Source organism: Vicia villosa, linkage group LG5, assembly GCF_029867415.1.
Source record: "Vicia villosa cultivar HV-30 ecotype Madison, WI linkage group LG5, Vvil1.0, whole genome shotgun sequence".
Taxonomy (NCBI): Eukaryota; Viridiplantae; Streptophyta; class Magnoliopsida; order Fabales; family Fabaceae; genus Vicia; species Vicia villosa.
This window is the reverse complement of record NC_081184.1, coordinates 115,361,250-115,387,822: the sequence shown is the minus strand read 5'-3', so window position 1 is coordinate 115,387,822 and position 26,573 is coordinate 115,361,250. Positions and strand designations below refer to the sequence as shown.

The 26,573-nt window shown below is 33.1% G+C and overlaps 2 protein-coding genes and 1 non-coding gene across 3 annotated transcripts; 2 read left to right on the top strand and 1 right to left on the bottom strand.

Moving 5' to 3' along the window:
* Nucleotides 1-440: 440 nt before the first annotated feature.
* Nucleotides 441-6,297, top strand: LOC131602099 (protein DETOXIFICATION 46, chloroplastic-like). The gene is made up of 14 exons (XM_058874107.1): nucleotides 441-991; nucleotides 1,119-1,213; nucleotides 1,850-1,958; nucleotides 2,091-2,146; nucleotides 2,452-2,507; nucleotides 2,926-3,064; nucleotides 3,184-3,321; nucleotides 3,407-3,475; nucleotides 3,576-3,686; nucleotides 3,933-4,061; nucleotides 4,649-4,726; nucleotides 5,361-5,432; nucleotides 5,787-5,846; nucleotides 5,965-6,297. The coding sequence occupies exons 1-14, from the start codon at nucleotides 586-588 to the stop codon at nucleotides 6,064-6,066; spliced, it is 1,620 nt and encodes a 539-aa protein (XP_058730090.1). The 5' UTR covers nucleotides 441-585; the 3' UTR covers nucleotides 6,067-6,297.
* A 6,588-nt stretch (nucleotides 6,298-12,885) lies between these two features.
* On the bottom strand, nucleotides 12,886-14,762 carry LOC131607090 (uncharacterized). Its single transcript, XM_058879130.1, has 3 exons — nucleotides 14,167-14,762; nucleotides 13,371-13,580; nucleotides 12,886-13,282 (listed from the first exon to the last, which is right to left on the bottom strand). Exons 1-3 carry the CDS (start codon nucleotides 14,731-14,733, stop codon nucleotides 13,214-13,216), a joined length of 846 nt encoding a protein of 281 aa, XP_058735113.1. The 5' UTR covers nucleotides 14,734-14,762; the 3' UTR covers nucleotides 12,886-13,213.
* A 105-nt stretch (nucleotides 14,763-14,867) lies between these two features.
* TRNAP-CGG (transfer RNA proline (anticodon CGG)) lies at nucleotides 14,868-14,939 on the top strand. The gene has a single exon. It is a non-coding gene; the product is annotated as a tRNA-Pro (tRNA).
* Nucleotides 14,940-26,573: the final 11,634 nt, after the last annotated feature.

Here is a 26,573-nt window from a genome sequence, read left to right as displayed (position 1 = left end):
TTTTTTGGGTTTATTTAGAGGAAGTTTAAAACCCCCTCAATCTAATGCGTTTTAAAATTTTTGCCAAGCTGTCTTCCACGTGGCATGTCACGTCAGCTTCCGTTAATTAAAATTGACGGTAGGGACCAAAATTGAAGACGGAAAACTTTATGAGGATCATTCTTTGAACGAAAATGTTATAGGGACTAAAACAAGATTTTGGGTTATTTATAGGGACTAAAAACATATTTAACCAAAAATATTATTTATATATTGTCAACCGTTAGTAGGCATTCCTATGTTTGAGATTAAAAGTGACTTAGGCACCAATAAAGATTTGGCTCCTTGATACTTGATAGTTAGTTTTGAAATTCATGTTACGGTTCGTTTGATCCTATATCAACAATTTAGATGAGTCCGCACACATTTTTAACTAGTCAACAATAGTCAGCCATAAAAATCAAGAGTAAGAATGAACGTGAACTCGGTGGAAAATATTATCCCATGCGTTTCGGCATCGCATTTGTAAGCCATTTGTCAGGAGCTATTTTTTTGTTAGAACTTGAGTCGCTTTCTTTTCCCTCCACCAAACCATAGACCCAAAAAATGGCACTCAAAATCCCCTCAACACTTCTCCCTCGCTCTCTTCACCTTCCTCCCCGCCAAAACCCTAATCTCTCACATTTCTCAACCGTTTCTAACCGTCACCTTCCTCTTCATTTCTTCACACCTTCCATCCTCCCAATCTCCGCATTTCACGAAGCTCGCCTCCGAACAGCTCGCGCGATTCAAGGTCAAGAACTCACCGGCGATGATCTTGAAAAAGAACAAGAAGAAACCGTGGCTAAGAATACGGAAAAGAAATTAGCGGAACAAGGTATATGGATTCAGATGCAGGAAATTATCAAGTTTACAGGACCGGCAACTGGACTTTGGCTCTGTGGACCGTTAATGAGTTTAATCGATACCGCGGTTATTGGTCAGGGAAGCTCCATTGAGCTTGCCGCTTTAGGTATTCATGATATTTTTAGTACATTTATGTAAATTTTCGCCATGAATCTTGGAGATTTTGTATTGATGATGATAGCATTTAGTAATGAGTAATTACAGTTATTGTGCTTTTTATTTCCCCTGTGTAGGTCCTGCTACAGTTGTTTGTGATTACATGAGCTATGTGTTCATGTTTCTATCAGTTGCTACTTCAAATATGGTTGCAACTGCTCTTGCTAAACAGGTTTATTTCATTTGTTTACAAAAGTATTGACGAATATTCTTGTTTGATTTATTGATTCATGTGTATTTCCGAACTTTACATTAGGTTTGGTTAGTGTTGAGTACACGGCGTCTTACGAAAAAATCATGCACGAGACATGAACGACTGACATGTGGTTGATTGATATGGTCTGTGTCCTCAAGTATGAGTGAAGTAAATTTACTATGACTTAATGGAACCTGGATCCTTTCCAGCTGTAGCTCGATACTGTAGCTGTAGAGGATCCGATGCCAGTGAAATAATGCGCCACAAACTAGGCTGATGATAAATGGTTATTCAAATTTTAGTTACTAATCGATTAAGATGTTTGATCTCATGTGTAACTTGCTTGTGATTGTGAAAACACTGCAATATTATGACATGTGTTGGCTGTAATGAATTGGACATATCAATTGATTCCATTTGAACATTAATATGTTTTATTGCTTTTTGATGGATTTCAATATGCGGTAGTGTGATTATCACTGCTTTATCTATTAATATAATTATCTGGTTTGACTAAATCTATATGTTCGTGTTAACTTCAATCTTCATATTGATCACTTTGTGCACTTTTAGGATTTATACTGGTTCTCATTGGTATAAATGTTTGTATAGGATAGAGAAGAAGTGCAGCATCACATATCTGTCTTGCTTTTTATTGGGTTGGTTTGTGGCTTCATGATGCTTTTGTTCACATGGCTATTTGGTGCTACCACACTCACTGGTATTGAAAATAGAGCAGGAGTGGTTTAGTCTTTTATGCTTTCAACTCATTTTGGATAAGAAGAACTTGATTTTGCTCAAAGATAAGAGTCAATCCCATAACGGATGGTTTTGCTGTTTATGCCCTTTTCAGCTTTCACTGGGTCAAAGAGTGCACATGTAGTACCTGCAGCCAACACTTATGTACAGGTTTGTTTTTATGTTATTATGTACCCTTGATTTAAATTACGGCTTCAATTCATGTTTTATAAATTGAAGAAGTCACATTGAATTTTATGGAGGAAAGTAATACTAGCCTTCTTCATTTCCATTTTTTTGTAAATGTAGATGAAAGTATTATCAGAACTTTCATCACGGCAGGATAAGAGCTTGTAAAAAGATTCCTCTTTGTGTTTGTTAATTATTTTATTTTAAAAATGACCAAGTTAATGCTGTTCTTCTGTGTTTGATTTACTGCAGCATATTTCAATTACATTGAGTTTTTTTGTTGTTAGATTCGAGGCCTGGCATGGCCTGCTTTACTTGTTGGATGGGTTGCACAGAGTGCAAGGTGCAAATTTACTATGTATTACTAATATGTGATTCTCTGATGTGAGAGGTTGAAAGTTTTTATATCAAAATTGATACTGAGATACTGCTAGAGTTATGGCTTTCTATTTCATGTATCAGAGTTGATTTTATGTTGAAATACTGTTCAATATAATGGTAGAGTTTATCTTCTTAGTTACTTAAATCTCTTGGCAAACGATATATTGTCCGTTTTTTATTTTCTGAACAAGTATATGCCTTTTCTCTTTCTGGTTTTACTTAATATTTTAAAATCTGTATGAGCAACCTTTTTTAAATTCCTCTTACCATTAATCAAGCTTAATATAATACCTAGTCTCAAGTCTCAACACATGCTTTTTATGATTTGACTAATATGGTAACTATTAGCTTATTAATTTTCATCGTTTAATCTGATATAGTCTTGGTATGAAAGATTCCTGGGGACCCTTGAAAGCTTTGGCTGCTGCTAGTGTTATAAATGGCATTGGTGATATAGTTTTGTGCACCTTTTTAGGCTATGGAATTGCAGGGGCCGCATGGGCTACAATGGCATCACAAGTATGCTGAACTAGCTCTTCTGCATCATCAAATATTAAATTGTATTTATATATGGTTCCTCCTATTTTCAAACCACTCAAATGTTATATACTGTTTCTCTGTTCCGTTACTGCTCCTAGGTTGTTGCTGCATATATGATGATGCAATCTCTAAACATGAAGGGATACAATGCCTTTACCTTATCCATCCCTTCGGGGAGGGAACTTCTGACGATTCTTGGGCTTGCTGCTCCTGTGTTTTTGACAATGACGTCAAAGGTTGTGTTAAGTATTAGACCAAATTCTTTGCCTTAAATGAAATATGCTATAGCCTTTTATTATAACAAAAAGTTCCAATGTTTAGGTGGCTTTCTACTCCCTTCTAATATACTTTGCAACATCATTGGGGACACATACAATGGCTGCTCATCAAGTTAGTTTTACTTCACCCTGTTTCATGACTGATCCTTCCACTGCTTGCTATCTGCACATCTGGAAAACTAATTTCAAGGCCGGTACAACTCTTACTTCAGGTCATGCTCCAAACCTTTAGCATGTGCACAGTATGGGGCGAACCTCTCTCCCAAACTGCTCAATCGTTTATGCCCGAATTGTTATATGGAGCTAATAGGAATTTGTCAAAGGTTAGTGTTTCTCATTTGCATTGTTACCCAATGAACTCCTGCATATTCTCATATTTATAGCTTCTGATCTCTCTAGTGTCTAGTTGACCTTCATATTATATAATGGGATGGCTGTTTTCTTTAATTGGGATATGAAGTTTTATACAGTGATACTACATTATCTTTTCTTTATAATGTTGTTATATAAAATAACATTCAGTTCTCATTTGTCTATCCACCTTTGTTTAATTTTTGTACTATCAACAGGCCCGAATGCTTTTAAGGTCTCTCGTGGTAATTGGAGCTACACTTGGATTGTTATTAGGAGTTGTTGGAACGTCAGTACCTGTCTTATTTCCCTACATTTTTACGCATGATCAGATGGTCATTCGGGAGGTCAGTTCTTTTTTTGAAATTCAGATTAGATGAGTTTTGTCTTTATATAATCCTTTGTGATTATGTTCAAAACATGTGGCTGTATTATCAATCTAGTAATAGTAAATCAGCATGCTACTTTCCGCGAGAGCTTATGATTTTAAATCATAATCTGCATGTGATATAAGTTCCAAATAATCAACAGAGAAAACAAAGAGAAATGTGATAGGAAAAAAAATCCTTTCTAACAAAGTGAGACTGTATCATTGAAAAACATAAGAAATACAGAAATTGTTGGAGCTAATGCCCGTTCAAGGATGACACCTTTAGCCCCAAGCTACAAACCTAAATTTTTTTATGGGATTCACACAATTCCTTCTCCCTCCAAATAGATCTAACATATGTTTGCTCTCTCTCTTCTCTGACTAACTTTCCCTATAACTTGTTATGTACTGTACATGTTATTACTCCCCTAAAGTGGGCATTGGGTTCTTGTTGAGCCCCTTCCTGTTACTAATCAAGTCGATGAATCTACAAAATGCGTAATTTTTTATGAATTGTAACAGCTGTGGATTCTTACAATAGTTAACTACTTTGTAACCATGCAGATGCACAAGGTGCTGATTCCATACTTTATAGCACTGGCTGTGACACCCCCTACTCACAGTCTTGAGGGAACGTTGCTGGTATGATTATTTCATCTTCTCTATTAATAGGAAAGTAAGCATATAGTACTAATATTACTTCTCACCAACTATTTGAGGATGTTCAAATGATTTTTAACTGTAGCTCATAGCTTGCAACTTCTAATTTTTGTATTGTGTAATACTAACATAATCCTGCTATTTAAACATAAATGAAACTGAACCAGTACTACTACTATGATATTATTTGGTCAGAATGATGTCTACTGCAAGTAGATTTGATTTCACAACGAAAAATGTTATAATTGATTGTCTCTGTTGGACATGATTTTAGTACAATTTTAGCTATTATCATGCAAGCTTGATTTTGCCTCCCAACTTTGGGTTGGCTAGAAGTTATATAAAGTAGTTTTTGGTTTAACTTGAAAATTTACACCAAATTTTAGACAAACTTGCTTTTAGCGTAAAACCATCTAAACAAATCAGCTTACTTCAAGCTCATTTTTACCTAATCTACTTTTCAAAATCAAGTTCAATTAAAATTATGTATGATAATTACATTTTGTCTTCAACAGTCCTAATTGTTTTATGGTGCTCCTCACATTAAAGATAGGGCACGTGCATGTGTTAGTTGACAACTACAATTGTAATTTTGATATATCGGTCACATGTGCAGGCTGGAAGGGATCTAAGATTCATAAGTCTGTCAATGAGTGGATGCTTATGTGGGGGTGCACTAGTATTATTGGTAATGACCTTTCTTGATCTCTTGGGTTACGTATGATATTGCTTGACCAATTTTGCCCGGACTGTAAACACCTGCTAGCCACTGGCCAGTGCAAAATAGTGATGATAAAATGTGGAGAATATATTGTTATATGAATAAACAAACAGCAGGGTATTTGTGAGTTAGTTATGCTAGTTAGCAAGGAGTTTGGATACTAAAATGAGGGAAATTTGTCAATTTTGTGGAATAAAAGCACTACTGATTTACTATTGTTTATGTTTTTCCCCTCATTGTGTTCCCTTCCCTCATTGTGTTCCTTTCCCGCTCATCAATTATGCGCGAGAAAACCTAACTACCAATATTTCGTGATGCCAGGTCTTGTGTAGCAGATATGGTTTGCAAGGCTGTTGGTTTTCCCTCGCATTATTTCAATGGGTAAGAATAAGATCTCAGCTTGCATCCAATTAAAATATTATTACTAGTTCATTAAATATTAACATATCATTAGTAACTAGTTCTTGAAATAATATAACTTGCATCTTATTTTTTATAGGCTCGGTTTTCAATAGCCCTCCTGCGACTTCTTTCTCCCAAAGGCATTTTATACTCGGAAGATATAGACCATAACAGACTGCAAAAGCATAGAACTGCTTAGTCTAGGTACTGATTAATAGACAAATGTTGTATGTTAGTCTGAATTAGTGTTACAAATTAGCCATACACGATGATTCACATTGCATTTACACTGTCAAGCGATGCAGTGCTAGCAACAGGCTCAATCTTACTGATGTATTATAATTAGTAATAGACCTGCCCAATGCATAGGGCGACATTAAAATTTTATTGAGTTCTATTAAAGATAATAACAAAACAATGTTACATAATATAGTAGAGTTGTTTAGTCTTTTCTGGCTTTAGTACATATCTTTTGATTTGTATTGTTAAAACTTTTGTTATTCATTTTATTAGAACCTTAGTCTCTTTTTTCCTTTTCATTTCTCTTTTTTATGAATCTATATCTATATTGTTTACAAATGTATGATCAGATATAATTAATACAATGAAAATGAAAAGTACACAGCACTTATTTCCAATCCAATGGTTGATCATTGCACTAACAAAAAATGATAGTACTAAGGGGACAGAAAATAATAGATCTAATGGTTGAGAACGGAGCATGATAGAAACATGAGAGAAAATAATAGATCTAATGGTTGAGAACGGAGCATGATGGAAACATGAGAGAAATGGCATGAGAGAGGATCCAAATCCTTTTGAAATAGCATTGTCATCCCAATCAAATCAAATAAAATAAAGAGCAAAGATGTACTTGTAGGGTATAAATGTGATTAGAAAATGCATATGATATAGTATGGAGCTAAATCTGCCGGACAAGTTTTTTATTTGCAGGATAAAACAACGTACAAGAATGAAATCCAACAAGTGCTACTTACTACCCAAGAAATACAAAGGGAGTTGATAACCTCTCCTATATGTTGGGAAAACACCTTCTACAAAATTAAAAATATCTTTTAGATTTTGGAGATGCATCTCCGAATGCACTATATGTATTTACCAAATACAATCAAATTGAGTAACATCCCAATGTTCAAAATTTGTTAGGGAGATATATCTCAATAACAACTCAATTTACACCATATATATTCTCCAGTAAAAGCTTTATGTTGACAAGAATTGACCCGGAGATACATCTCCATGATCGTCCCAGACAAATTCCGGAGATACTTCTCCGTATCCACACCAGATAGCAATTTTTACATTTGATTTAGATATACTCAAGAATTTGACGATATGTGACTTTTTTTTTTATAATTTAAACCACACTTTTAGAATATATATATATATATATATATATATATATATATATATATATATATATATATATAAATATATATATATATATATATATATATATATATATATATATATATATATATATATATATATTATATATAAAGTTAATTAATCCAAAGTACACAATAAAGTTAAAATTCATGGTACAAATTAAAATACAACAAAAATATAAATTACTGCAAAGCCATTCAAAAATATAAATTAAAATACCCCTGTAATGTAGTGCTTCTGGTGCCTCCCCATCATGGCATCTATAACGTCCCTCACTGTAGAGTCATTCGGAAATAGTCTGTTGTTTATACACGTCTGTCCAATCTCCACGATACGGTGACATCTAGGCAACACTTCAACATCATGATCAACTATAGTTTTCCCATCCTCTAGTATCTCTAGATGAGCTAGCCTAGTAGGATCTCCTAGGACATTTGGTACAATATAAGGATGTGATACCCTAAAGTATCATTGGATGTAGCTGTGTACAAGACTCCAATCACTAGGAGTTGGGATACTTTGTGCCTCATATTGTACCATATGAAAAAGATAGTCATGAAACATAATATCCATATATTGACATCTTATAGTCGGAGGAATAAACTATGAAGGGTCTCTGGGAACAAGTTGCATGTAGCTGAACTGCCTCGTGGCGTGCTCAGGAAGAAAAGGATACATTAAACGTGAACCGCAAGCCAACCAGCCAGAGTAGAAGGAAATGTCGTCCATGGGACGCTTCTCATGGTGAAAGACATACACCTTGAATTGTATTTCCTCTGCTACCATGATGTCAAGATACACCATGTATGGATGTGTCGCCTAATTCCCACCGAGTGAGGCATATGCCATACCACGCGACATATGCTCAGTGTAGGTTGGCATATATGACCATCCATATATGTGTGGAAAGTGTTGGAGAATTCAAGCCTGGAAATGGTAAGTTTAAATAATTAGTAAAAGATACAAAAATGGATGTATATTTTAAGTATTAGGAAAATGTTACTAAATGATGCAGAAATATTACCGTCAAAAGTGTGATGCTGCCTGTAACATGTTTTGTCTTCTACATACAACCTTCGCCTAACTTGGAGTATAGGTATACCAAACAAGAGACTCCTCAATTGTACTATGGACCCGCTCCAAGTCATATAAGTATTGCAGGTATACCGCATCGACATATGTGGCACTCTTGTCCACGAAAATGGTTGTGTCATCCATATATAACATGTATGATCTAATACCGCATACTCTATGGTGCACAATCTGCTCAACATCATTAGCATTCTGCTATGCATTAAGTAACTATTGTATATACACATTCTCCTGGCATTGAACGTAGCAAGAGCCCGTCGGTTGGCTTCTAACTCCAGCATGGCTTTTCTGGGTCAGCTCCCAGATAGTCTACCAACATCACTAGTGCCTCCTCTTTGTTACTTTTGTTGTGATCTAAGAATTTCCCCCTAATCAGAATATGTAGCAGGCACGAGACATAGTCCAATGTGATAGACATCTCACCGTGTGGGAGAAGAAATGATGACGTCTCCAAGTGTCATCTCTTTACAAATGCATACATCATACCATGGTTAACCGTAACATAATTGATCCTGCTCAAATCTCTTAGTCTGAATTGCTGCAACATATCCATAAACCACCATTAATTAGGAATATGTAGACTCATAATCTTTCGGTCATGGTTGATGAAATTTAAAGAATCATTGTCCTGCAATAAAAATAAAGAATCGTGTGACATGTCTTTTCAAAGTAAGATGAAAGAGAGATATTTTTTATTTTATTTGCATAATTTACCTCCCCGTCCCATACATGTCTGCAGTATCATTCGGGTATATTGACAACAATGATAGGTTGAACAATCCTCCTCCAAAACCCTGTGGGGCCTTGGGTACTTCCTACGGGGCCTTGGGTGCCTTTTGTGGGGCCTCAATATGGTCATATGCATCAGTAGGTGACACCAGGCTCATTCGCGATGACCTAGCCGGAGATGCACGAGCCCTAGATGTCGACCCCCTAGAAGTTGATGCCTCTGCAACGGCCGAGCTAGAAGCAACGACTGAGATAGAAACAATAGGTGCTTAGGAGGCTTGGGATCTTTCCCTCTAAACCGATGCATGATGTGTAATTATGTCGTGCCTTAATCTATCTTGCATATCAGCCAAAATGCCTACAAGAAAAACACACAATTATTAGACAGATGAAACATATCAGATCAAGTAAAAAAATTGAAGATATACAATTTTGGAGATGCATCTCCGATTTCTGGGAAATATTTTGTAAGTTTACGGAGATTCATCCTCGTAAGGTTCTGCAACTTAGAGCTCGTCCATGACGGACATGTAGTTCGACCCAACAACCAAAATAATGCATTTTTCAATAAAACAACCTATCAAACACATTGTTAATGTAAATGACATATCTAAACTACCTATTACGTAACCTAATGCTCAATTTCTACATATGTTCATGAAAAAAAAACTTAAGAAAATTTGTTGATGTTGAATGAGCTCTTTGATCTTTTTGATGTTGATGGAAGAAGATTTGGAAGTGTCTTGGATGATTTTGAGTGAATGTGACTTGAGATATTTTGAGAGATGAGAATTAGAGAGCTGAAGAGTATTATGAGAAGTGAAGAAGGAGAAAGGGTTTTGGCACCCTTTTAATTAAATATCGTTAAAAGATGCGTCTTCGAAAGTAGGTAGTGTATAATCTTGACGTTGAAATTTTACGGAGATGCATCTCTGTAATTTTTTTAACGTTACTTTAATGGCCTGAATCTGAAATATTTGTGTTTTGGATACGTCTGGAGATGTATCTTTGAAATCTTGAAGCATTTTTTATTTTTCTATAAAGTGTGATAACAATTCATATGGTGTCTTTAGCAATTTCTAATACAAATAGAAAAAGAAATGATAACAAAATATTTGAAAGTAATTGGCTGGAAAATCAAAGAAAAGTTCCCCAAGGCCAATAAAATGATAGCAAGACATTTGAAAGTAATGTGTTGGAAGATGAACCAAGGATTCCTAATGGTTACATTATTTTCTCATTGTGATTTCACACCTTTGTGAAAAAACAAAATTACTCATGTAATATATAAATGTATTTTGGGACGTATTTCACTTCACACATAATTCATTCGTGAGTTAAACCCTAATTTTTTCAAAAATTAATACAAAAATGTATCTCATATCATTTACGAAAATGCACCTCTGGGCAGAATTTAATCAAAAAAGCGCGTGACTCTCCCTCTTCCTCATTTCTAACTCTCTTCTCAAACTCTCTCAACTCACTTACAAATTTCTGCTCTCAACATCCAATCAATCGAAGTGCTCAACATTTAAGTCATATTTAGTAAGTTTTTTATTCCAAATTTCTATTAAACAAAATGGTAAATAGCTCTCTTCTCAAACTCTCTCAACTCACTTATAAATTTCTACTCTCAACATCCAATCAATCGAAGTGCTCAACATTTAACTCATATTTAGTACGTTTTTTATTCTAAATTTCTATTTAACAAAATTGTAAATAGCTATCTTCTCAAACTCTCTCAACTCACTTAAGAGCATCTTTATTGCAGGTTTCTTATTGCAAAATTTGTTATTTATTGCAGGTTTCTTATTGCAAAATTTGTTATAGTTTACGTAAGCAATAGACAACTTGCATTGGAGTAATAATCACATGGCATATAATAAGTTAAAATTTAGTAATCGTTATCTACAGAACCAACGTTAACTATTGATTTTAAAACATATAATATTATATTATTATTATATTGCATAAAAGTGGTTATAATAAAAAAGTGGTCATGTTATTTACAACTTTAAGCCCACAAGTAAAAAAAATAAAAAATGTGGAATAAAGTTTTGGTTCTTTATAAAAAATCACCATTAAAATAAAAACTACTCAAATTAACTATAAATATTTTAGAGAATTTTTTTATGGACCCCCTAACTTTATTGAACACTCGCGGCGAAAATACTAAAATGCCCCTATATTTTAGAAATGCATCTTCGAAATCACATTTTTTTTAAAAAGTTAATTTCCGAAGTGCACTTCCGAAAACTATTTTCAGAGATGCATTTCTGAAATCACTTTTTTTTTAGGAGCGTGTGTCTTCGGAGATGCATATCCGAAATATTCCAATTTTTTGTCTTGGAATATTTTGGATATGCATATCCGAAAAAATTCAATAATTAATAAAAACTTAAAATTAAGGTGAATCAATACAATTAATAGTATAATTAATTATATTAATTAAAATATATTATTAAATATATATCATTATAATCAATACAATTAATAAAAACTTAAATATATTATATTAATTAATTATGTTAATTGATATAATAATAATATTATTCTAATAAATATTTAAATTAATACCTTATTTACTTCTTTTTTTATGATACATAAAAAAAATTATTTGAAAAATTAATGTAATTTAAAATTTATATTAAAATAAAAATAAAGTAGTAAATAATTTTATTCTTACTTTGTCTTTTATTTTAAATTTTTGTTTAATAAATATTAATATATTTATTTTTTATATAATTATAATTATATTGTATTAGCTATAATTTTAGTAATTATCAATATGAAATTTATTAAAAATAATTAAATTTTATGAGTTTTTTTAATTTATAATTGAAATTAGAAAAGAAATATCAACTGTATAATTATCATTATTACTATTCATAACTTATAAATTATATCAATTTTATGATATCTGAATTAATCAATATCCCAAAAATTTTAATTTTTTGGATTTTGATTAATTCGGATATGCATATCCGAAAAAACCTCTGACCATATTTTTGAGGTTTTTTCAGATATGCATATCCGAAAAAATACCTGACAGTTAAAATCCATCGTTTATTTTAAATTTTCAGTGCTTTCGGAGATGTATCTCCGAAAACACCACAAAATGAGTGTTTTCGGAGATGCATCTCCGAATTTTGGAAAAATCTAAAAAAAATGTTTCGGAGATGCATCTCCGAAGCAGAGATATTTTTGAGTTTTCACCAGGGGTTCTCCCCATAGGGGGTCAACAAAGAAATTTCCATTTATTAAATCCTACAAATCACTTTGGGCCCACATAAAATAGTTTAGTTTACCCATTTTAGTTGCTCCCACTAAAGATGCTCCTACAAATTTCTACTCTCAATATTCAATCAATCCAAGTACTTAACATTTAACTCATATGTAGTAAGTTTTTTATTCCAAGTTTCTATTAGACAAAATTGTAAATAACTCTCTTCTTAGACTCTCTCAACTCACTTACAAATTTCTACTCTCAACATCTAATCAATTGAAGTGCTCAACATTAAACTCATATTTAGTAAGTTTTTTATTCCAAATTTTTAATAAACTCAATATTAAATTGTAAATAACAAAATTATAATATTCGTTTAAAGCTCATTAAAAATAATAAATAGATTAATTTTTCCCTTTATTTATGTAAGATAATTTCGGCATTGCAAATATATATAAAATACCGATCTGCCAACACTTTTTACTTAGAAGAAAAAACATACACGTAAATTTTAAAAAAAAAAAAAACAGTACAAATAGTAATGTATAAAGCTAGTAAAAATATGCAAATTGCAAGAGAGCGGGCATCACTTCAAATGTATGGGTCACTGATTTTTTTTCTTTTGTGTGAGCTTAATTGTAGCATGCGAGTCAATAATTGTTTATCATTTTTGTGAGCAAATGCAGTTTACCAACCAAGATTTATCGACTGGAAGCAACATTCTCTTAAGCAACATTCAGTCACAAGTAGTTGGGGTGCGGGAAAATGTTTGGCGCCACATATCCAAACAAGCACTATGTAAAATCTACTAACAAACTGCAATCCATTCATGGCTATAAAATCTACTGATTTAATCTCAATCTCAAAGCTAGAAAAAATCATAACTTGTTTATGAGCTCCTGCTTCTCGCTTTCCATGATGAACCTCGCTTTGATGATCTGGGTGCTTGTGTCTTACTCTGCAGTTTCACAAGAAGATTAGTGAAGCGTAAGAAGGGATCAAAATAATTTGAGCTTTCAAACGATACAAATAAAACCACAACCTACCCTGTCTATTGTTACTCTTCGGTTACGTTGTTTTTTGAGAAAAAGTTTCTGAACTTCTTTCCTCTTTTCTTCTACCTTCAATTTGGAGAGACTAGGCCTGTATAAAATAAGGGTTCGACCAATCCGATCGACGATCACTGAGCCAGTTGCTTCTTCCAACTGCTTCATAACATCATCTAACTCACCTGGACAACTCCCATGTATTTTAATCTGTAAATGTCATCCAAATTGCAAGTACAACTTAATAAGATACAATATTTGAAAAAGGTCTCACTTGTGCATTTTGATGATAAAGACGCAAAAGGGAAACACAGGATAACAGCACAATAGCGGATGGGTTTAAAGGATAAACACTATTGGTGTAAACCAGTTTTACACTAACATCCAATTTGAGTCCATTGTTTTGTTAAAATTGATTGTTTGAATTAGCAAAGTAATGAGTTCATATTAATTGTCCTTTCAAATCATAGAAGATTAAAAAAGCTAGAAAAATTACTCTCTGATTCATGCTAGAGTCTCCCTCAGAGATTAGAGAACCCCGCATTTTGTTCAACAATTTCAAATGTCATATTAATTATCCACTTGAATGACAATACACATTACTACATCCAGCTATGCAAAACAACAGTCACAGATATATATACTAAACATGAGAAGAATAAAACAGTTACCAGAATAACGAAGCAATAACCTAAAGAACACATGAATTATCAAAACACATGAAATACAAACCAAACAGAAGATATAGACATTTTTGAGAACACAGATTCTCAAACAACATAGTAATAACCGTTACCTTGAGAAGTTCATTAGCTTCAAGGTTATCAGTGAAAGCAGTAACAAGATTGGGAGTAACACCAAATTTACCCACCAACTGTGTATTAAGCTTTTTCCCCAAACTATGTGCATAAGACGCAAGTTCTTTCCTTTCCTTCACACTCAAACTCGGCACTTTCAATTTCAATCTATCTTCCCTCTTTCCCACCAACGGCGACGAAGTCGAATCCACCACTTCTGTATCTTCAACATTGTCTCTTTCAGTTAAACCAGATTCTTCATCATATTCTTCTTCTTCTTCTTCCGATGCATCGTCTGTGGAGTTCGGAGATGAAGCTCCAATTACGGCGGAGAGGGGAGGGGTGTAGGAAAAAGAGCGGGAAGAAAAGGAGGGTGTGGATAAGAAATAGTGGGGAAGGGTTTTGGGAAGAGGTGCGTGAAATCGTCGAAGGGTAATATTGGAAGAAGGGGAAAAGAAAGGTTTGAGAAATGAAATGAAAGAGGAAGAAGAAGACGGTGACAGTAACGGCGGTTGTGAACGGAGAACGGGGAGGAGGTGACAGGATGCGGTTGCTACTGCCGTCATGTCTGTTTGGATTAACTTGTCTTGGGATTGTTGTGACACTGGAATTGAAAAATTATGATAAAAATAATAATACAATTTAAATGGAAACATGTTGATTAATTATATAATTAATTATTAATTCAAGTGGCATGCACGGGTGTTTGGTCTAGTGGTATGATTCTCGCTTCGGGTGCGAGAGGTCGTGAGTTCGATTCTCGCAACACCCCATTTTCTTTTTCAGTGTTTTTATAGTTTCATGTTTAACGATACTGGCACTTTATTGATAACTATTCAGATTAAATTACAATTTTTTTTTTTTTTTGAGTTTTAATTCTAAACTCAGTAAAATCATTAAAAAAAATATTGGAATAATAAAGTCTTAATTTCTATAATGTTATTCTATATGTATATATAAAAGTGTTTTGCTACATAATTAATGAATATTACGACTTATTTATATATTTTCAAACACAGTAGTGTCAATATATTATTGAATACGCGTGGAAAATAATTATACATTGACAATAATATTTAAAATTAAAAATAAATGAAAAATATTAATCATGACGGTAAACATTTAAATTTAACTTAGTCAAAGTTTTAGTCTCATAAATTGTAAATGCCACGAGTAGTATCACATGTGTGAGGCATCACATACTTTAAATAACAAGTAGTATCAGACATTATTTGCATGAATATTTGAACAAGACTGTATTTTATAGAACACGATGTTTTGGCCTTTAAGATTAGGATTTGGCTATAGATATCACACTTGAAAGTTTTTACACACACAATTAATACGTTAAGCTATTTGTGCATTTTATTTATTTATCTATCTGATTTACTTTACAATTATGCATTTCTTAATTTAATGGCTAATAAAACACACAACTTCGTACTTTTTACTCTTTGGAAGAGTTATGTAATCCATAGTTAAAGATAAAATTTCTTCTTTGACGTAATTGTTTAGAAATTAATGCAGTACATTAAGAGTTTTTATGAGAATTTATGCAATGCAATGTCGTGTATGTATGAAGGTTATGAAGGTACGAAAGGCGGGGACTGAAACGATCTTTACATGATTTAAAATTATGATGGGGAGGTTTTAAATGTCTTATAATTAGTGGAGTATATAAAGGATGGCTTTAGAGTTTCACCAAGGTACTTAGAGTCAGGGATCCTACTTTAAAATATCGCCATATAACAGGCTATCCATTAGATGACAATCCTCTTAAAATGATCTACTCTAGATGAGATTTTTTTGTCAACCAAGCGAAATGTACATCTCTAAGGCCAATAATACACAACTCTACAATTAATAACCACTATATGGTTCTAAATAATGCTTCTATAGACACATATCCATTTTAGAAATATTGTCATAAATCATAATAACAGGATAGTCATTAGTGGCAATACTCTTAAAAAGTTTTACTCTAGGTGATGACTTCATGTTAACCAAGCAAGATATACATCTCGAAGGCCAACACTACTTAACCTCTAACTAAACTTAAGTTTTTAAACTCGGGTATAGAGCCTCACTAAAGAGTGTGTGTAGACGAAGACGAATAGAAACCCAAATCCATAAGACATTCAATCATATAACAAATAAATACACAAATAAACATTTAATCAACAAAGAAAATGATAAAATAAGAAAGTAAAAACAAAATCACATTAGAAAAAAAGATAAACAAGATTAACACTCTTCGTAAAACTAACTATATTAGCCTTGACTCCTTAAATGGTCCCTAGTTAAGTCGTCAACTATCGCGACATAGAAAATATTCGAGCAAGAAAACGCTCGAATGCAATGAAGTCACCACCAAAGATTATTTTTAAAAGGGAAAACGTTGATAAAATCCTTAAAGATCAAAAATATTATCATTGCAACCAAATTTAGGTTCAGGAGCCGATAATGCGTTTGAGAGGTGTTAGCACCCTATGACATCCGTTCAAATAACGATTACCTCTAATTAATTTTGCAAAAATATAGTGTTAACCTTAATATATTTAACTTATCCTAACTTTAAACATAAGAATACAACATATTTACAAACAAATGGGAAAAACCTTTTTTTATTAGGGTGCTTGAGAAAAATGGACTCTTGCTCCTATGTATCTCCCGGTGCGATGGAGAATTAAAAGCTACATATTTATCGGGAAGAAAGGTATTGTTTGCTGGTTGATTTTAAAGAAATTTTTTTGATTGTGTTCAAGCGAAAATATGTTGCTTATTGGTCGCGCTAAAGCAGAATGAAAGTTTTGTTTGTAGATCACATTAGAGCGGATAAAACATTGTTTGTTGGTTGGTTGTAATTGTTTTTAGGAGGAAGATAAGTGTTCAAACAAGCAAGTTGTATAGCTTTTGTCGAAACAATTGAGAATAAAAGGGATGTATAGGAGTAATCTTGTCGTTGAAGGCTTGCATGTCTAAGTTCGTATAAGGCGGCAACCTCTCTCTTTTCAAGAGAATCTTCAAGAAATGTTTTGCGTACATGATGTCGCTCGAGCATCCCCCTTTAATAAGGATTATTGACACATCTAAGTTGGCCATAGTCTCCATTATCACTAGAGGAAAAATTCCTTTCTGAATACCATCTAGTTTCTCATTATCCTTAAATCCAAGAATAGGCCTTTCTGGTTTCTCCTCGGGGACCTTTCCTACCTCTTTACAATCTTCCATCACTCGGCAATCGCTCTTTTGATTGTCCCTTTAGATAAGTTCTTTAGTCGGGAGAGGCCTCTCATGATGAATGTTATATATTTATGTTTTCCCCTTTAGCCTTCTTCTCCTTCATCATTATTGTCCCTCCTTCCTTTGGCCTTATTCATATCTTCGATTGTCTTATTAAGGGATGCATTCTCTTAGCGAGGGGATCACTTATTTCTTGATGATTCATTTCGCCTCTTGTATTTTTTCTTTCTTCCAAAATAATTTTTCAACTGCCATATCTGGTAGCCTTCCCTTTTTAATTATCTCTTTAATCATGTCTTTCAAATACACACATTCATCCACGTCGTGTCCATGACTCTTTTGGAAAACGACAAAACCTTATCTTATCATTCCTAGTTGATTCCTTTACTGGGTAAAAGTTTCTTATCCCGTCTTCCATAAATTCGATGTTTGCACACTCCTGCAAAATCTTTCCCTTCGATGTGTTCAAGACGGTGTAAGATAAGAATATGGATCGTGTCCATGTGTCTCCTTCATCTCGATGTCAGCTATGGTCCTCTATAAATTGCTTATCTGTCGTGTTCCCTGACCCTCGACCATTTTTTACTTCTATCGCAAGGAGTTCCTTTTCATAGTTTATGTAGATTTGGACTCTGGTCAGGAGGTCGTTTAAACTCTCATCCTTTATAGTCCTAAATTTTTTGCGAAACATACAGTCTACCCTCACTCCTTTCTTAAATATCCAACATACCAACCCACTATTTATTCCTTCTACCTCTAAGATGACCTTGGTGAATCAGTTTATGAATTCTAGTAAAGTTCTTTTTTCTTTTCTTGAAGTTTGTTGAGAATGACTATTGTCGTGAGCTGTTGTTTCTGAGTTGTGAATTGGGAGGTAAAAGGGTCGTAGATCTCTTTCCATAATTTTGTGACCATCTAGAAAGGTTTTGAACCATGTTATGGTGACTTTCTGAGCATTATAATGAATAGTTAACACTTCACCATGCTTCGAGCACGATGATAAACAAGCATGGTAACCATGTGTTCGATGTGCTAGTCTAGATATCAAATCCCATTGTAGTTATTTAACTTTGGGGAATTTTTTGAGGGATTCGTGGATCCAATTGTCGAGGATACACATGGATAGAAAACTCCTTCTTTGGTCATGAATTTGTCTTCCCTCCGGGAATGGTGCGAAAGTGGTTGGTGAGGATGACATGCTCCTAAGGGAGTATATGGCTAATGCGTTTTCCTATGAAATCAAGTACAGGAGGTTGACATTCTTGATACCACAAACGATATGGAGATATACGGGCTACTCGAGGAGTGGTCTATAGGAGGAGTTGTATATAGGATCAATTGTATTATGACTCTCAAATGTCGTGTGATATCGCTTCGCTCAAGGAGTGGTCTATAGGAGGAGTGTATTATCGGTTATCTTCAACCTAGAGGAGCCTTTCAACCAGGATATACGAGCTCTCTTGGTGTACCAAGTTGTAGATGTTATTGAACAACTCATTCTTCCTTGTTTGACCTTGTAGAAATTGTTAAGAAGATTGAAAAGTCGAAAGGACCTAGAATGTGCTCTGACCAATAGCCGGAAGAACTGAATTCATAGTAGTTGGAACGTAAGTAAAAGTCACTATGACTGAATAAATATATCATGTTGGAAGAGGTGGAACTTCTCTTGCGGGACAAAAAGTATTAATCGTCGCACCAATGACAACGATGATACGTTGGGTTGCTAGTCGAGTGGCCTTAGATGTTGTCATGATTTACGTAAGATTGACCGAATGTTGGAGTAGAAAGAAAATTAGTTGAAGGAGATGAGTGATGAAAACCAGGTGGATTTCACGAGAATTTGAGGGAATCAGTAGTCGTTCCCATAAACGGCGTCACTGTTTTGGTTGAAACGAGAAATACATAATGTCGGGGGAATTAGCTCTTCTATTGTAGTGGCGAGAGCTCCAGGTACGATAAAATTGAGATGACTTGCAAGGTTAGCCCTCTAACACGCTGTTCAGTGAAATAAAATAAAAAAACGTAGTTTGAGAGTAAGAGTGAGATAATTCCAATAATGGAACATTATGAGACTTATATATAGCAAACAATTAAAACTATTTATGTCCAATCCAACGTGAGATGTAGAGAGTCGTTCGATCAAATCTAACGGTGGATGATGCACTACTTATTGATACAAGTGTTTGGTTTTTGGCGAGGTCTCACTTATTCCTTTTTCCGTTTAATAAATATTAAAAATGATTTGACTACTTTACATGACAAACTTTAAGAGCGTGTAAAACAAACTATACAAGATCAAAAACTTATCACAGTTAAACTTTTAATGCATAAATATTTGTGACAATTAAAACATAGTCTCAATTTTTTTTCAACAGTTAAATCATCTAATTTGATTTTCAAAAACTTACTATGACTTAATATAAAAGACATACCTAATATCACATTCAACTCACAACCAAAACAATCACAATCCTTTGATCACGTCAAAAAAATTATTTCATTTTTTATATATAGCTCAAAATGATTCATTATTTGGGTTTCTTCAAGTGATAACGAGTTTCTTAACGGAATATGGAGTGCAAATTGAGGTACCACTAAATCATTCAACTTATTTAACATGTACAGTAACATTTTTTAAGGTGGAAGAAGTTCTTCCTGAGCATCCTCCTCTAACTTTCGTATTCCTTCATATTCAAGACCAAAACAATAAACATCTACAAGAATCAGCTTATCCAACGTGATTAATTTGTTTTTTATTAATACTAGTAAAGGACCCGTGCGTTCGCACGGGTCACGCAAATTCGATATAGATAATAATAAAATATATAATAATATAAAATGCATATAAAAATTAGTTTCATTTAGTATGAAATTTATATAATTGGGTAGTCAGCTACCATTGTGTCCGCACGCGTTCATTATTGTTTAAAATATACCATAAGTATCCATTATCCCTGTGTTCGCATGGGTCACGTAATAATATATCTAACTAATAATAATATTATTTTGTAAATTGTTTTAAAATGTACCACATATAAATTCATTAATTATTATATTGTGTATGAAAATCCATTCCGATATTTAAATAATGATGTATAAAAAAAAATATATTTGTTTAGAAATCAATTTATTTTAGCATAATAAATTTTAGCTTGTCAAAAATATATAACAAAAAATATATCAAAAAATAGAATATATTATATTTTTTTGGCGAAAAATATAGAAGACAAAAAAAGCAATGTTTATAATTTAATCTTATAGATAATGTTAATTAATAATATAAATTAAAGCATATTATATAGTTTTCTTATGGCCAAATATGAATGAAGATAATTAATATTAAATTAAGTAGTAAAGGAATTGTAAAAAATAAATTCAGTTAATGTAATTAAAAATATATCGAATTGAATTTTGAAAAAATCAAGTGAAGAAACAATTTAAATAATTCAATGTATTAAATTTTATCAAAATTAACAGAATGATGTGTATATTGATAAAACGATATTAATTATTCATTTGAAGAGTTTAATATATTTATTATGTAGTCAACTAAAAAGCCAGTTTAACAGTTTCCCACATTTTTTGCACGTTTCCCTACTAAGTAATGATAATGTATGTGAAGTTGTACTTTGGAAAAAGAAGTCTAAGAGGTTGGAACGTTTCAGTATATAAGTGGATGAGAGGAACTTGAAATTAGGTTTTAGTCTCAAAAACGAAATCTACTCCATCGGTTGAACGAAAATGGGTACCTTCTCACAGGTTAAGAAAGCATGCAGGTGGTGGATTCTTTTCTTCTAAATCCAATATTTTTCTTTCATTTTTTTTAAGAGTTTGATTTTGATTTAACCTTGTTCTTTATCATGTAGAAATTTGAAATTTATTCTGGTTGAAGATCGTTTACAGCGATTCGCCATTAAAAGGAAGATTAAACAAAGATCTAAACTACTGCGCATGAGAGCGAAGATGAAGAAAGAACGGATTACGAAGATGTGCACTGATTTGGCTGTTTATGTACGGGACAATGTTGCATGCATGTGGGAGAGTGATAGCAAGGTGAAGAACATCGCACGGGTGTGGCAGAATGAGATGGTTGCAATCAATTGGATGCGGAGTCATGAAGGAATCAGAGCTGGATCGAGGTTTGCTGTTGTTGAAGATGTTCAGTTTGTAGCTGATGTTATGGGCAGTGTGGGATTGGATATGAAACCCAGAATGGTAGAGATATCCGATGGAGTGTGTGTTGGGTGGATACGCTTTGAAAATGAAAGGTATGACTTTATTGTTCAAAGATTTACGAAAAGTTTGAAATTATGTTAGATGATATTATTTGGGTTTCAGAATCATAAAATATTTGTATTATGGATGACAGTGAATGGAAGATCTGGACAGAGTTGGTGAAGAAACTGAAAACAATGGTTAGGATTGTATTTGTTGACATATAATGTTGTATAACATTGATATTGAATGCTTTGCATGTTAATCTGTATGTTTCTGGAATTTTTTTAACATTGTTATGTATGTAAAATGCAGGTTTAGGTGATGGTGATTTGTTGATGTTTTAATGGTTAGGCTGGATGCATTGATGACGACTATTTGAAGAACAATATTTTTTGGATTAATCATTTTGCTTGGTTTAGTAATTTTGCATTCTTAATTTGAATGTAATTTTAAAAACTTGTTTTATTTAATCTTCAGGATTTCTGTTTGCTTAGTAATTGCCTATGGATTGATAAGAACTTATGCAAATTTAATGTTATGATATTTTGTTATGCAATTGCTCTTATTTGCTGGTTTTGTAGCAGTCATTGTTTGACAGATACAATTTGTTATTGATTGGGTATGCTTTATATTTTACTTATTTATGGAAGATATGTGAACTTAATAGGGGAATATATATGGCTAATGTCCTGGGGATGTACAATATTTAAATTATTAAAGAAATTAGTTTATGTTGGGATTTGATTTTGTTAAGTCTATGTACTTTTTTTTCAAAATATTATTAGTTCAATATAATTGTTAAGAGTAGATTTGCAATAAAATATACATATGACAATCATTGTCTATATGAAAAACTTTAAACAGTTGAATTTTGATGCCCAACAAAAATGTTTTGACATTGTGTGGATTTCATATATTAAATTAAATATACATGATATGAAATGAGAATATATTTTACTGCATTGATTAAAAAATATATTGGACACATTTTGTCTGTTAAAATTATTTTAATGTGTATTTAATAGTGGTAAATAAGATGTAAATAATAATAACAAATTAATATATGGGTAATTTAGTTATATAAAAAAAACCATTAGTTTTAATATGATGAGTGGGTTATTTTAAAAAAGAATCTGTTAATTATTAATTGCGTTTGTTAAAGAAACATATTAGTCAATCGCTTCTACATTTCTTGGGCTATTGGAAATTTTCTTGGTCAGGGCAACCCAACAATTTTCTTGGCCCATTGGAAATTAATAGCTGTAAATTGCCCAACATTATGCGGAAGCAGAGAGACAGCTTATAAATTCATTTTTGATTGAAAACAAAAGCACCCTCGGCAAACCAAACGCGCGAGCTTTCTGAACAGTACGGTCAATCCAGATTTCCTGCATGCTAGAGAAGATGACCGGAGGAAGGAAAACTGTCCACGGATGTATATCAGACGAAGACGGGGTAGAAATCAGGTACTGCTTTTCATCGTTACTTTAAGAATATAAATCTGATTGTTATTATTTCAAGTTTCAGTGTTGAAGCATTATTGTTTCTAAATGGGTTGAGATGCATGTGTTTGGTAAAGGCGAAAATTTATCTGCAATTGAAAAATTTTCTGAAATCAACTTTTTAAAGATTAACTGTGATATATGCCCTCTTATGGCTATTATAGATGTATGGGTGATGAAACATTGTCGGTTGTGTCGTGTTTTTTCTGTGAAGGTTTTTTGAAGATTCTCTAAGTATGTAGGTGTATGTTAAAAAAATACGGACCAAGAGTCGTTAGGGTTTATGTGTATTTGAAACTGAATTGGCAAAAACAGAGTACATCAGGTTCGATTAGTGATTCTTGGGTTTTTACTACTGTTGGGTAATCTTTTGTTCGTATTAAGTCTGTGTTTCTATTAAGGATCGTTTTACATATTTGTTTGTTCATATTCTGAATATTTGTTGATTGTTCATATTCATTTCCTGTGAAGCATCAGTAATCTTGAATTTGTTTGTATCAAGATAATTTTTATTGAGTAATTCAAATGGCTTAATAATTTCGTTAAATTTATAAGACAAATATTTAACTATTGTTATGATTGTTTTTGGTTGTTAGCGACGAAGGAGCATGGAGGGTGATAGATGGATTGGTTGCTGAAACGGGGTACAATGCAGATAAGGCAAAAAAAGCTTCGAAGAAAGCGCAAAGAGTAAAAGAACATGGGAGAATACATCGGGTTGATCAAATGGCTACGACATCCGCCACTGCAGTTCCTCAACCTTCAAGTCATGAAAATGTTGTGATTCTGGATGTAAAGGAGGGGCCAATGGAAGAAACGATTGGGGATAAGACGATTGACAGTGTTAATGGGGATCCAGGGATGGTTTCAAAGAAAAATATGTGTAGTGAACGAAGTGTAGGAATTAAAGAAAAGAAAAAAAGACCGTTCGGGCAGTTTCATCACGGGGAAAAGTCAATCCGCATATATTGAGAAAGGGAAATCAATCAAAGAAAGGGAAAGGGAAGGCGTCTACTGATATTACAGAGGAGTTGTCGAATGGGGCAAAGAAATTCACTTGAAAAACTCGTATTACAAACGGCAAAAAAAGTGCAAAAAATGTGATGGTAAGATAACACAATCTAATGTGATTCGTATTCATTTAATATAGGAACAATATGAAATGTAAGCTAAAATATCTGTGTATTTATGCAGCATTTTCCAAAGGAAATAGCTAAGAAATGCCTCTGAGTATATCAGGATGAAATTAAAGTTGTAGACGCGGCGACTCGAAATGTGTTCAACTGCAGTCTTCATAAGGCGAGGAGGAAAGGAGTCCCAAGCACTTATGAAAGGTACATGGCTCAGGGCTGGTATGAATTAGCTAAGAGTATCAAACTTTGCAATGGCGATACTTTAGTCTGGAGCATGTTGCGGTTTTCGCCTTATGTGCATTTAATTGTGGAAAGGCGTTAGGATGGTGACTTTGTAAAGAGCTGTTTTTTATAATTGCGAATGATACAATCAAATGTTTTTATAATTGTAAAAACCTGTATAACATGAGTTTAATCTTTATGTAGTAATGTTGGATTTTATATCAACCATTCTACCATTACAAACAGAAACTTGATATGTGTTGTTTAACACTGTCAAATAGAAAAAAGATATAATCTATAATTTAATCATTTGGAGGCAGTTTTATTTGTCTAATAAATTGATAAAACATCCAATGAATTTAATAAAATATTTTAAAAACGGTGTACTAAATTTATGAAGCAAACTTCTTTCAATAATGTACATTGTTTTCGAGTATGGTTGTAGATAAATATCCTGATTATATTAAATTATGGGACTGATAAAAGGGAACTGTAAAAGAAAACGGTAATAATTTTCCTTTTAAAAAAGTTTAATAGTTGAAGAAATTAAAAAATTTGTAGGCCTTAATTGTTGAAAATCAAGACATAATAATTTCCTTCCATAAATATGTAAGTCATATTAAGTAATCTTAAACGTTAAAAAATGTATCAAAAGAAATTGAAATTTAAAAATTTTATGACGCGGCCCAATTAAAATTTCCAACATGTTAAGGGCCAACAATATGTGTTTTGATATAATATTATTGAGAAATATAAATTTCATATTTTCTTGATAGAATATTATTTTGAAATATAATTTTCATAATATAAGAATATAGTTTTTGTTTGTCTGCACATTATAAGTTTTTTTTGTATGTTATGGATAAATATAGTGACATCTAACTTTAATGTGGTTTTTTTAATGGAAATATGAAAACTATAATTTTGTTACAATGCTGTCCTTTATAAATAGTTAGTGCATCTATTATATATAGATTACAATATGTGTGGACATGTTCCACGGCCCAACATTTAAGTGTGTGCCTATTATCATATATAGGAAGTTGTTGAAAAATGGAAATCGCTTGGTCTATTATAACCAAAAAAACTGTTGAGTATCCAAAAATAAGCATTTAGATTTTATTGGAATTGTGCGCTCGGACCTCCTATATTAACCAATTGTATTACATTTCTATTCAACTAACCTTTCAGATACATTTGTTTCCTTTACTATAGTATTAAATTATCGTCGTTTGGTTCAAGAAGTATAGATAAAGAAGTTGGGATCCTAAGTGAAGAAACATTACTTCTCAAAAGAACGTTAGGGTTTCGTACTGGTGAGGAGCAGTTGGTCGACGTAGCAAAGAAACTTTCGCTGGGTAATGACGTACTCTCCGTCATATGACATTCCCGATCGGTGAGTTGCATGTATATTGAATGTATAGATCGTCTAATAAATATGTAGATGTTATTAAATCTGAAGAGATGTGAATAGCATTTAGCTTGAATGCTTAGATTGTCTATTAAATATGTAGATGTTGTTAAATCTGAAGAAATGTGAGTTGCATGTTCATTGTTGTTGTTTTTTTCCCCTATAATTTTTGTTGTTGCAATTTTTAGGACGATCGAGCAACTTGGAATGGAGAACAATTGGGAAAGACTGAGGAGGGAGGCTGAGATTCGCAGGGTGTTGGAACTGATTCATGTTGTAGTGGAATGGAGGAAAGTTTGGGAGAGGAATAACCGAAAAAAATGGAAGGGATGCCTTTGGAGACGCGAAAATGATTTTAAGGCAATAATGGCTGGTCTTGCAAAACGTCGCACTTCAATAGAATGGAAGGCAGCATGGCAATCAAGCAAATCTGGGGTGTACAGAAAGCGTTCTGCAAACACTGAAGCAAGAACTGAAGAACATGTAGTTGTTGGTGCCGGGAAAAGGAAAAGAATGTCGAGAAGAGAAGCCCAACGAAATGTGATTGTATTGTCTTCAGATTCTGAAAGGTAAAACGTATACACTATATATGTTACTTAGATATTAATTGCTTGGCCTGTCTATTGTTTTAAAAATTATGTCCGTTAATGTTTGGATGCGTTTCTGGATGAATGTTG